A 12,821-nucleotide genomic window follows, 5' to 3' on the forward strand; every position below is an offset into this window, starting at 1 on the left:
ACATCATCACCATTTATGATACATATTTATATCAAATACATGAGTGTGTTTCTACATGAGAGACACACGTATGACACTGATATTTACATCATCATCATCATCATCATCATCAGTATTATGATATATGATACATATTTATACATCTGTGGAGGTTTGTGCAGCGCTGTCTAATCTAATCTAATCTGATCTGATCTAATCTAATCTAATCTAATCTAATCTAATCTATTGTAATCTAATCTGATGTAATCTGATCTAATCTAATCTAATCTAATCTAATGTAATCTGATCTATTGTAATCTAATCTGATGTAATCTGATTTGATCTAATCTAATCTGATCTAATGTAATGTAATCTGATCTGATGTAATCTGATCTCCCTGTGGTGATGACTGAATCAAAGAAAAGGAGACGATAGTGAACTGGTGTTAGAGAGGATTTCCGTGGACCCCTCCTCTGAAAACATGTTGTACCAGGGACCCCCATACAAGATCTGTGATATTAAAATGTTTCAAAACATATTCTAAAATGTGTTCCAAGATGTATTTGACACTGGCAGATCTACAAGTTCACACGTTGTGAGCTTGTAGATCTGCTATTTCCAAAACGCCAATTTATATATGTTTAACTTTAAACCCTCCCTGGAACCCCCTCAAGGACCCCTGGGGGTCCCCGGACCACACTTTGAGAACCGCTGGTCAAGACCACCGCTTTTCAATGTCAGGTCTGGGGACCCCCAAGGGGTCCAAATGGACCCTTACAGGTCTGTAACTCTGAGAGTGTACCAGTGGCGTAACGCAGAATCGCGGGGCCTCCCCGCGGGAGTTTCACGTGAGGCCCACGTGCACAACCTGCGCGCGAAAAAAATCGGGTCTAATTCGGTTCTATTTGAACAATATAAATCAACTTTTTTCTTTTTTTTTGCTGTAAAAATATTTGTATCAGCGCAGGCGGGGCCCCCCCTGCTGGTGGCCCCCCCGCACCGCATCGCTTGCTGCCCCTCCGTTATGCCACTGGAGTGTACACATGGAACCAAATGGACCCTTACAGTTCTGTCCTTGGGGGGGGGGGTTCCCCAGCTAAAGTAGTTAACAGCATCACAATCATTTTAACCACTTTATAATGTTATGCATTGGCTACACAAAAACTGCAGATCTACAAGCTCACAGCGCGGCACAAAGTGCTGCGCTGTGAGCTTGTAGATCTGCTGTTTTTGAAAAAAGAAAAGTATTGAAAATGGTTGGAACATTTTGAACTAGAAAAAGTGCTCCTCGGAGCACAGGTCTCCGCCAGGTCAGGTAAGTTATTCTGGCCTCCTGGTGGCGCTATAATAGGCCAATGTGAAAAGGGTGCCAACCGTGCCATTTATTCTTGCATTGACACTGCATTCATGATTTGAGGCATTTTGTTCCAAAAATGTGTTTTGCTAAATTAGACCTGCTGGTGGCGCTATAACAGGCCAATGTGAAAAGGGGGGAATTTCTTCCTCGGCCTAGTGGGAATGTGCTTGTGAAATTTCACGGAAATCCCAAGCTGTGTGTATACTTTGAGGCTTTTTGTTCAAAACGGACCAATCCTGCAAACTTTGGGAGCCAACCATAGGCAATGAGGATCGAATATGGGAAATCGGGCAGATCCGTGTTGATCACATGACTATAGAGATAATGTGTACCGATTAGCATGACGTTTGGATACAATTTGTAGGAGTAATATAAAAAAATGGGTTTTGCACAAATCAGCCTCCTGGTGGCGCTATAACAGGCCCATGTGAAAGATTTGGGCCAGAGGTTCTGAATTGGCATCCAGGGAGTGTGTGTGCACAGTTTCGGAGCGACCGGGCCATCGGTGCCGGAGATTAGCTGGTGACAGACGGACACACACACACACACACACACACACACACACACACACACACGGACGGACGGACAAGGGGTAAAACATACTCTCTCGCCATGCCTTCGGCCTGGCGGAGACAATAATTTAGATTTTTCTGGTAAACATCTTCTCCTCTGGGGGTCCCTGGCACAACACATTTTCAGATGGGGGTCCCTGGCACAACATATTTTCAGATGGGGGTCCGCAGCCCAAACACATTAATCTGGGGGTCCTTGACTTGAACAGGTTTGAGAACCACTGCTGTAAGAGTCCATATGGACCCCTAGTGGGCCCCGGACCTGATGTTGAGAAACAGTGTCTAGATCAGTGGTTCTCAAAGTGTGGTCTGGGGACCCCCAGGGGTTCCAGGGGGTCCCCAGCTAAATGATTGAATCAGTTGATTCAGTTACAGATCTACAAGCGGCGAAGCGTTGTGAGCTTGTAGATCTGCAGTTTTTCTTATTAACCCATTAAGACCTGAGGACGATAAAAAAAAAGTTTTCTAAATCCTAACGCTTTAAAAATATATTTATATTTAATTTTCATGATTTTACAAAAATAGCAGATCTACAAGCTCATAGCGCGGCACTCGGTGCCGCGCTATGAGCTTGTAGATCTGCTATTTTTGAATAGCCTAAAGAAATCTAAAAGGTGACACAGATGCGTTCCCGGTCTAAATGGGTTAAAATGTGACTTTAAAAAAATTATCTCTGCCTATGGGGGTCCCTGGAATAGAATATGTTCATATGGGGGTCCTTGACATGAACATGTTTGAGAAACACTGATCTACAGATTGAAGTACTTGTGGTAACCATGACAACCTGGACTCACTCAGACATGTTGAGTAACCATGACGACCTGAGGTCACCCTCACATAGAGACTCTATCTCTGCTCACACAGACACACTGAGGAGGGGGAGAGTGATAACCTGAACCCAGCATAGAGAGGTTCAGTGAATGTGTCCCTGAAGGTGAACAGGTGTGTCAGAATGTCCTCTGATATTTGATAGAATGACAGAGTTCCAGCAGAACAGTCTAGATACACTGCTACTCTGTTAGAGCCTCTAGAGGGACGGACAGGGAGGCGAGTCTCCTTTCTATTGTGTCTGACACTGTACCTGTCACCTCTTGTACAGATCAGACTCCAGGACATGTCATTGTATCCTAGGCAGTCACCGAGGTGGCGACTTCCTTTCCTGCTGATTCCTCTGTCAGTCACTGCTATAGAAACCCCTCTCCCCCCCTGCCCCCTCCACTCTACCTCCCAGTAACAGCGTCCAGTCAGACCCTCTGAACACAGAACCTGTCTCTGTCCATCAAACCTGTCAGGATGAGGAGGATAATGATGATCCTGTCCTTCATATGTCACCTTCCTGTTGTCTTCAGACAGAGAGAGTTTTCTGTGTGCTGTGTTTGTGTCCAGTGTGAGACGATGATAATCTGATGAGAAAAACAACACAGTAAACATTAAACACATCATTCACTGAGTCACACACAGACACAGACACACACAGACACAGACACACACACACACACACACACACACACACACACACACACACACACACACACACACACACACACACACACACACACACACACACAGTCCAAGAACAAACGGGGGATTTTTATTTTTTATATCTGAAGAACCAGCGGGGACCCCCCCTACGGACCCCCTACCCACCCCATCCATGGCTGCAGTGAGCACCAGCCCGGCGGCGGCCCCCCCGACAGACACACACACACACACACACACACACACACACACACACACAGACACACAGACACACAGACACACAGACACACAGACACACAGACACACACACACACACACACACACACACACACACACAGACAGACAGACAGACAGACAGACACACAGACACACAGACACACACACACACACACACAGACACACACACACAGACACACACAGACACACACACACACACACACACACACACAGACACACACACACACACAGACACACACAGACACACACAGACACACACAGACACACACAGACACACACAGACACACAGACACACAGACACACACACACAGACACACAGACACAGACACACAGACACACACACACACAGACAGACACACACACACACACACACACACGGTTGTTGAGGCCGTAGAAGAAACGTTCTTTAAAGAATCATTATTTAACTATTTAAATGCTTCTATAAAGCAGTAATTCTAGCTTTTAGTGTCAAGGACCCCCACATTTATATGTATCTGTCTGTGGACCCCCATCTGAAAATGTGTTGTGCCAGGGACCCCCACATTTATATGTATCTGTCTGTGGACCCCCATCTGAAAATGTGTTGTGCCAGGGACCCCCAGAAGAGAAGATTTATGTTAAAAACTATCACAATTATTCAACTTGTTTCCAAACATTTTCAATATTTTTCAAAACATATCTAAAATAGCAGATCTATAAGCTCGCAGCGCGGCACAAAGTGGTGCACTGTGAGCTTGTAGATCTGCTATATTTAAACAGCCAACATGTAAAATATGGATAAAGTGGTTCCATTTTGCTGGGGACCCCCTGGAACCCCCCAAGGACCCCTGGGGGTCCCCGGACCACACTTTGAGAACCAATGCTATAAAGAACCATTAACCACTTTAACCCTTCATCGACCGGTGTCTCCCAGAGTACTTTTACTTTTGATTCTTTAAGTATATTTTGATGCCAATACTTTTGTACTTTTACTCAAGTAAATGTTAACTTTAACCCATTAAGACCTGAAGCCGATTCTACAAATGTCTTCTAAATCCCAACAGTTTTCTGATAAACGTATGTTTCTATATCAGTGGTTCTCAATCTTTTTCATGTCAAGGACCCCCAAAATGATATGTATTTGACCGCGGACCCCCATCTCAAGATATTTTGTCCCAGGGACCCCCAGAAGCAAAGATTTGCACACATTTTTCACGATTTTTCAAAAATAGCAGATCTACAAGCTCATAGCGCGGCACTCGGTGCCGCGCTATGAGCTTGTAGATCTGCTATTTTTGAATAGCCAAAGTGTAAAATAATGCTTTTTAGCTCAAATCAAAAAGTGACACAGATGCTTCAGGTCTTAAAGGGTTAACTTGTAACAGAGTATTTCTAAATTGCAGTTTTGATACTTTTACGTAGTAGTAAACAAATTGAGTACTTTTTCCACCACTGCTACTAGCTCTGCATTGTGAGCTTGTAGATCTGCTATTTTCGATGAATGCTCACGTATTAAGACATGTCAACATGGGATGCAGGGGTTTAAGTGGTTAATTCATCAAAGAAGGTTCTTTGATGAATTATTTATGGTTGTGAGCTTGTAGATCTGATATATTCAGGGAACATACTTGGTGTAGAGGGAAACAGAGCCCTGAGGAACTCCAGTCAGTGGCGTGGATTTAAGTGTTTAATATAGAAAATAAAATAATTAAAATAATGTTTTATTAATTCAAATCAGTTCCAGATTGCAGCTTTATTTAACACATTAACTGCCAGAGTTTATTCATAATGTACTCACCCCAGTGCAAGCGATTTGTGTTTAATAACCTTTTCAACCGGTCACTGAATTGTTATATCCATTATAATCGTTTGTCTGGCTGTGTTTATAAACAGACACGACAGCTCGACCAGCACTCAAACAGTTACGTTTTTGCTGTGTCTCTCCGCTCTCTCTCTCGACCCCCCCCCCCCCAATAGGCTGCAAACGTCATAATTAATTAATTAATTAAATAATTTGTGGATGGATGAATAGATGGATGGATGGATGGATGAATAGATGAATAGATGGATGAATAGATGGATGAATAGATGAATAGATGGATGGATGAATAGATGGATAGATGAATAGATGGATGAATAGATGGATGAATAGATGGATGAATAGATGAATAGATGAATAGATGAATAGATGGATGAATAGATGAATAGATGAATAGATGGATGAATAGATGAATAGATGGATAGATGGATGAATAGATGAATAGATAGATGAATAGATGAATAGATGGATGAATAGATGGATGAATAGATGAATAGATGAATAGATGGATGAATAGATGAATAGATGAATAGATGGATGAATAGATGGATGAATAGATGGATGAATAGATGAATAGATGAATAGATGGATGAATAGATGAATAGATGGATGAATAGATGGATGAATAGATGAATAGATGAATAGATGAATAGATGGATGAATAGATGGATGAATAGATGAATAGATGAAAAGATGGATGGATGAATAGATGGATGAATAGATGAATAGATGGATGAATAGATGGATGAATAGATGGATGAATAGATGGATGAATAGATGAATAGATGGATGAATAGATGGATGAATAGATGAATAGATGGATGAATAGATGGATGAATAGATGGATGAATAGATGGATGAATAGATGAATAGATGGATGAATAGATCACTGAGGATAAAAACACAATGAAGCTCGGAGTCTTATTTCCATCCTGGTTCTCTAAATACAATACTTATCATCCTGGTTCTCTAAATACAATACTTATCATCCTGGTTCTCTAAATACAATACTTATCATCCTGGTTCTCTAAATACAGTACTTATCATCCTGGTTCTCTAAATACAATACTTATCATCCTGGTTCTCTAAATACAATACTTATCATCCTGGTTCTCTAAATACAATACTTATCATCCTGGTTCTCTAAATACAATACTTATCAGGAAATGTAATAAAGAACCCATGTTCCAGTGGATCCAAAGTAGTTATTATAACCTCATGTTAATACTTTAAAATATATACATATAAAACCCACAGACACACTTTCACTTTCTTTTTTTTTACAAAAGTCACTAAAATATCTGATAAGCTCCCCACATGTCACATCCTTCTACCAGAATGAAGGAGGACACCCATGGAGTTGGGAGTCAGCGTTGGTGAGGATCTCACACACACAGACATTATGCTCCAAATAACTCCACACTTTGCAAAACATAATGCTCAGTATTCTGGCTGCTTTCTGCACCGTTAATGTACAGTTTCTATCAAACTCCATTATTACCCAATAATTATGTAGACTACTTCTGTAAGTGCTCTGACGTAATATACGTCACAATTTAGCAAAACAGATCTACAAGCTAACAACGCGTCACGACTCGATCACCAGCCCCTCCCCTTTTCACTGGACACACAGACAAAGAGAAAGGAGTTGTTTCCTAAATCATGGCTCTGCCTAAATCCACATAGATGTACGTTAGGATTGGCTGTATAGGATCGCTTCATAAATGTGACTTTGACGTTGCCCTACGGCCGAATTTATGGAAAAAAATATGCTGTTTTTTAGGCTCCATTAATAAATGAGGGCCAGTGTGTTTTGGGGACATTAAGCAGAATGTGTGTGGCAGAAGGAGTGTTGTATGTGGGGACAGTGGCCCTCATTTATCAATCGTAAAAAAACGGCTTATATTTTTGCCTATATTTCGCCTTTACACCAAAGTCCAAGTGACATTTATCAAAGGATCCTATACAGCCAATCCTAGCGCACATTTGGTCGGAGCTTTGATAAATCTGACGGCTGAAACCGACCGTCATTTAATCTAATATCACGTCCTTAAATATTCTCGAAACGCCCAGATTTTACGACATGAAGAAAATAAGAAAATAAGAGAGCGTTTCCCCCGCTCGCCTCGCTGCCTGTCAAGTCACACACACACACACACACACACACGCTCACACTCACACTCACACTCACACTCACACTCACACTCACACTCACACACACACACACACACACACGCACACACCTCTCTCTCTCTCTCTCTCTCTCACACACACACACGCCCAACTGTGTCTTTCATGTAATCCGTAGCGGTACAATCTTTGTCACGTAGGCTTGTAGCCTACATGAATGACATATTATGATACCAATCACATCGCCATGAATGGAATACGTTTGTATATACATTTATTTAACCCATACCGAGCAGTGCGCGTTCGAGTTACACTAACATAAAGCAGTCATGTAGGCTATTCCCCATGAGACTCGGGCGGGCTGCAGTGATCCCGTGCCGCCACGTTAATAAGAGATATCCTGCGCTCGGCAAAGATTACTTTGGAGTGCCGGGTTAATATCCTTAACCCAGCCAGGTTGTAGCCTTCATAACTCTCTATGACATAACTCCATACCATAGGACAAGCTACTGTTAAGTTTGTAGACCTCACTGTCCATGAAAAGATGGTCGGGAGTCCCGACTCCCGAAAATGCTCTCGCAAATGCGCCCGTATATTTTGAAAATAGCAGATCTTCAAGCTCACAACGCGTCCCGATGCGACTCTTGTGAGCTTGTAGATCTGTTACTTTCAATGCAGCCAGATCTGCATGACTGTTAAAGAAGTTTGTTTAAATTACTTTAGAAAATGATATATTTTCACAGGGATTATTTATTAGTGTAGATATACATTTAGGAGTGGATTATGTGTCCAGATGCCTGTCAGACGGTCCGAAAATACTGCTCTACATGTCTACAATGGAACAAACGGGTGCAGCCAAAGTCAACAACTGCCTACGACCTGGGATCTTAGGCGGCGGGATCTCGCCGTACACTCATTATTTGGTCTACACCGCGTTGACAAATGTGGGCCGGTGTGTTTTGGGGACATTAAGCAGAATGTGTAGCAGAAGGAGTGTTGTATGTGAGGACAGTGTGTTTTGGGGACATTAAGCAGAATGTGTAGCAGAAGGAGTGTTGTATGTGAGGACAGTGTGTTTTGGGGACATTAAGCAGAATGTGTAGCAGAAGGAGTGTTGTATGTGAGGACAGTGTGTTTTGGGGACATTAATCAGAATGTGTGGCAGAAGGAGTGTTGTATGTGAGGACAGTGTGTTTTGGGGACATTAAGCAGAATGTGTAGCAGAAGGAGTGTTGTATGTGAGGACAGTGTGTTTTGGGGACATTAAGCAGAATGTGTAGCAGAAGGAGTGTTGTATGTGAGGACAGTGTGTTTTGGGGACATTAAGCAGAATGTGTGGCAGAAGGAGTGTTGTATGTGGGGACAGTGTGTTTTGGGGACATTAAGCAGAATGTGTAGCAGAAGGAGTGTTGTATGTGAGGACAGTGTGTTTTGGGGACATTAAGCAGAATGTGTGGCAGAAGGAGTGTTGTATGTGAGGACAGTGTGTTTTGGGGACATTAATCAGAATGTGTAGCAGAAGGAGTGTTGTATGTGAGGACAGTGTGTTTTGGGGACATTAAGCAGAATGTGTAGCAGAAGGAGTGTTGTATGTGAGGACAGTGTGTTTTGGGGACATTAATCAGAATGTGTAGCAGAAGGAGTGTTGTATGTGAGGACAGTGTGTTTTGGGGACATTAAGCAGAATGTGTAGCAGAAGGAGTGTTGTATGTGAGGACAGTGTGTTTTGGGGACATTAAGCAGAATGTGTAGCAGAAGGAGTGTTGTATGTGAGGACAGTGTGTTTTGGGGACATTAAGCAGAATGTGTAGCAGAAGGAGTGTTGTATGTGAGGACAGTGTGTTTTGGGGACATTAATCAGAATGTGTAGCAGAAGGAGTGTTGTATGTGAGGACAGTGTGTTTTGGGGACATTAAGCAGAATGTGTAGCAGAAGGAGTGTTGTATGTGAGGACAGTGTGTTTTGGGGACATTAAGCAGAATGTGTGGCAGAAGGAGTGTTGTATGTGAGGACAGTGTGTTTTGGGGACATTAAGCAGAATGTGTGGCAGAAGGAGTGTTGTATGTGGGGACAGTGGCCCTCATTTATCAATGGAGCGTAAAAAACTGCGTATTCTTTGATTTAAATTTGCCCGTAGGCCAACGTCCAAGTGACATTTATCAAAGGAACCTATACAGCCAATCCTAGCGTACATTTGGTCTGGGCTTTGATAAATCTGACGGCTGAAACCGAGCGTCATTTAAATAACACGTCCTTAAATATTCTCAAAACGCCCCGATTTTACGACATGAAGAACCAGAATACGACCAAAGCATGGAAAGCCAGTAAGAAAGGGTGGTAACACTTTCTATGAAGGTCTATAATGCTTTATAAGCTCATTTATAATGCATTACAACGCCCTTATAAGGCATTATAATGCTTGTTATAAATGTTTAAATCATGTATAAGGACTTATAACCACATTTATAACGTATTATAACTGCTGGTCATAATGCATTATTATGCTCAGTGGAACAGCACATTATTTTTACCCTAACTTACTCAGTTGTAAAGGCTCATAGAGAAGTGCAGTAATGTGTCATAACACATTATAACAAACATATTTATTAAATGTCTAATAACTCATGAATATGTGGCCACTTTACTTAAAGGTCTCAAAGTCATGTTATAGCACATTATTGATGTTTATAAGACATTATTCCATTTAATACACATTTGATTATAATGCATTATTACACATTACAGCACTTCTCTATGAGCCTTTACAACTGAGTAAGTTAGGGTAGTTATAATGTGCTATTCCACTGAGCATAATAATGCATTATGAACAGCAGTTATAATACGTTATAAACACGGTTATAAGTTGTTATACATGATTATAAACATTTATTAGTCCAAAACTCCCGAAAATGCTCTCACATAAGCGCTCGTATATTTTGAAAACAGCAGATCTACAAGCTCACAACACCTGGTGATGTGACGCGTTGTGAGCTTGTAGATCTTCTATTTTCAAATAGCCAATGCAGCCAGATCTGCAATCTTATCTGAATGATTGTTAAAGCAGTTTGTTTAAATGAGTTTATAAAATGTTATAATGTGTTTTATATGGGGGTTGAACAGTGCAGAAGGTGTGTCAGGTGGGGGGGAGTGTTTCGTAAACAAGCATCAGCTGGTGTTAAGGACCAGGCTAAGAGCAGAGAAACCATCTGAATTCTCTGGAAGTTCTACTGAGGAGTTTTCAGGACAGCATCCAAGGAGGGAGGGGCTAATAGAGTATAAACACAGTGTATGACACAGACAGACAGACAGACAGACAGATACTCACATTTTTTAAGGAGATGAGGTTTAATCCAGTGTTCTCCTCCATGATTCACACTGTAGGAAGCAGAAAAATAATGCATCAATGTCTGACTGTCTAACACTACCTGACACTATTATTATTATATTATTATTATTATTATTATTATTATTATTATTATTATTATTATTAGGCAAGGTAGGGCAGGTGCCATACCTTGGCTCCAAAAAAACAAGGACGTATGACATAAGATGTCATGTGTAGACGGGTGACAGTGTGAAGCAGGTCAGTCCCTGTACGTCTGTGGGAGTTTTTTTTTTGTTGCAAGGTCAGGCATGTAGTGGGTAGTGGGATGCTTGTGTTTTCTGTTGATTGATTTTGCCAGCATTGGTAATGCAATACATGAGTTACAAGAATATGTAGTTGTTACCTGATAAGAAGTTGTGTAGAATTTGTTATTACATTTGTAATGTTTACATTACAATTGATTGGGATTCTATTTAAATATTTAACTATTAAGAATTGGTACAGTAAAACATCTTGGTAATAAGCACATATGGACTTGAGGAGATGTGGTACTATGATCAATATATCAACCAATAACTCATACTAAATATCAACAACGTTTTAGAAACAGGAACTCCAACTCTGTGAACCCCTCTTTGCAGACGTTATTGTAATATTCAAAGTCCTGTTTATTATTGTAGGCCTATATAATAAGTATCATGAAGCATCAGGGCATTAATTCACACGTTGTGATGCATTGTGAGCTTGGAGATCCATTGTTAGCTTTTAGGAATTTAGCCCCATTTCAAACCTCTCCCTCAGCAGCGATTGGCGCTATTGTCAGCTGTTCAGACACCTAACTTTGTTTGGACAAAACTCCTAACTCCACTTGTGCTGGATTTGGGTAAAGTGCTGATCATATATGACACATGCAAGTATCTGATAATATATATAGTCACTATACCAACTTTGATGAGGCAGTATTGCTTTTTTTAAATATAATGATTTCTTCATTTCCTGAAAAATTAGTGTTGTGGAGTTAGTTGGTTGCTGCTGGACAGCAGAGATATATTATATTAATTATTGTAATCAAATGTTATATTATAATGTGATATATTATAATAATATGTATTATAATGTATATGATATATTATAATATAATACATTTCATATTAATGATGTAATCTATTATATTAATAATGTTATATGTTGTTTTATTGTATAACGTGATAAAGAATGTTTTCTGTGGGATGTTGCGTGCTGGTGGTATGAAGAAGTTATCCCATGCGCCCGCCATGTCTTAAGGCGCAGTGTGAGTGTCCAAGGGCCGTATTTGAAAGTCCTTTGTAAGTTTGCCTGTGACGGTGTGGGCTCGAAGATTTGTGTACATAAACGAAAATACGGGGGCACAGACACACACACACACACAGACAGACAGACAGACAGACAGACACATCTACAAGCTCACAGTGTGCTTGAAGATCTGCTATTTTCAAAAAGATCTTGAAAAGAAATAGATATCTATATCTATAGATAGATAGATAGATATCAAATATTATTTCGCTATTTCTTTTTGAAAATAGCAGATCTACGAGCTCACTGAGCTTGTAGATTGGCTATTTTCACCATATATATTTATTAATTCAGATGGGGGTCTGCGAAGAAATACAATAATTTGGCATGCACATGTTTGAGGACTGTTTAAACAATAACATCAACAAAGTAACTACACTTTAAAAGCCCAAAAACCCGCAACACGCAACAACCAATATTTACAGGCAACTTTACAGGAAAAACAAGCCCAAAGTCGCTTATAATAAGCCGACATGGCAACCCACAGATCAGTTGCGCACTACAGCATTTTCAATCAGTGTTGCATCACCATCTAAAGGCAAAATAAAAAGTGAGAACGCAACGGCACTTTAACGTTTTCACTAGAGAGAACGTTGTCATCTAAACGTGTAC

The 12,821-nt window shown here is 40.7% G+C and overlaps 1 protein-coding gene across 1 annotated transcript in view; it reads right to left on the minus strand.

The window, feature by feature from the left end:
* Positions 1-2,698: 2,698 nt before the first annotated feature.
* Positions 2,699-12,821, minus strand: part of LOC308090983 (NLR family CARD domain-containing protein 3-like) — a gene marked incomplete at both ends in the record, with an annotated part of 42,248 nt that continues 32,125 nt past the window's right edge. The window contains 3 exons of the mRNA XM_080436256.1: positions 2,699-2,760; positions 2,997-3,311; positions 10,878-10,927. Coding sequence (XP_080292382.1) covers positions 2,699-2,760; positions 2,997-3,311; positions 10,878-10,927 — 427 coding nt within the window. The remainder of the gene's footprint in view (positions 2,761-2,996; positions 3,312-10,877; positions 10,928-12,821) is intronic.

The sequence above is a fragment of the Gymnoscopelus braueri genome (genome assembly GCF_963280865.1).
Source record: "Gymnoscopelus braueri genome assembly, chromosome: 8".
In the NCBI taxonomy this organism is placed as follows: domain Eukaryota; kingdom Metazoa; phylum Chordata; class Actinopteri; order Myctophiformes; family Myctophidae; genus Gymnoscopelus; species Gymnoscopelus braueri.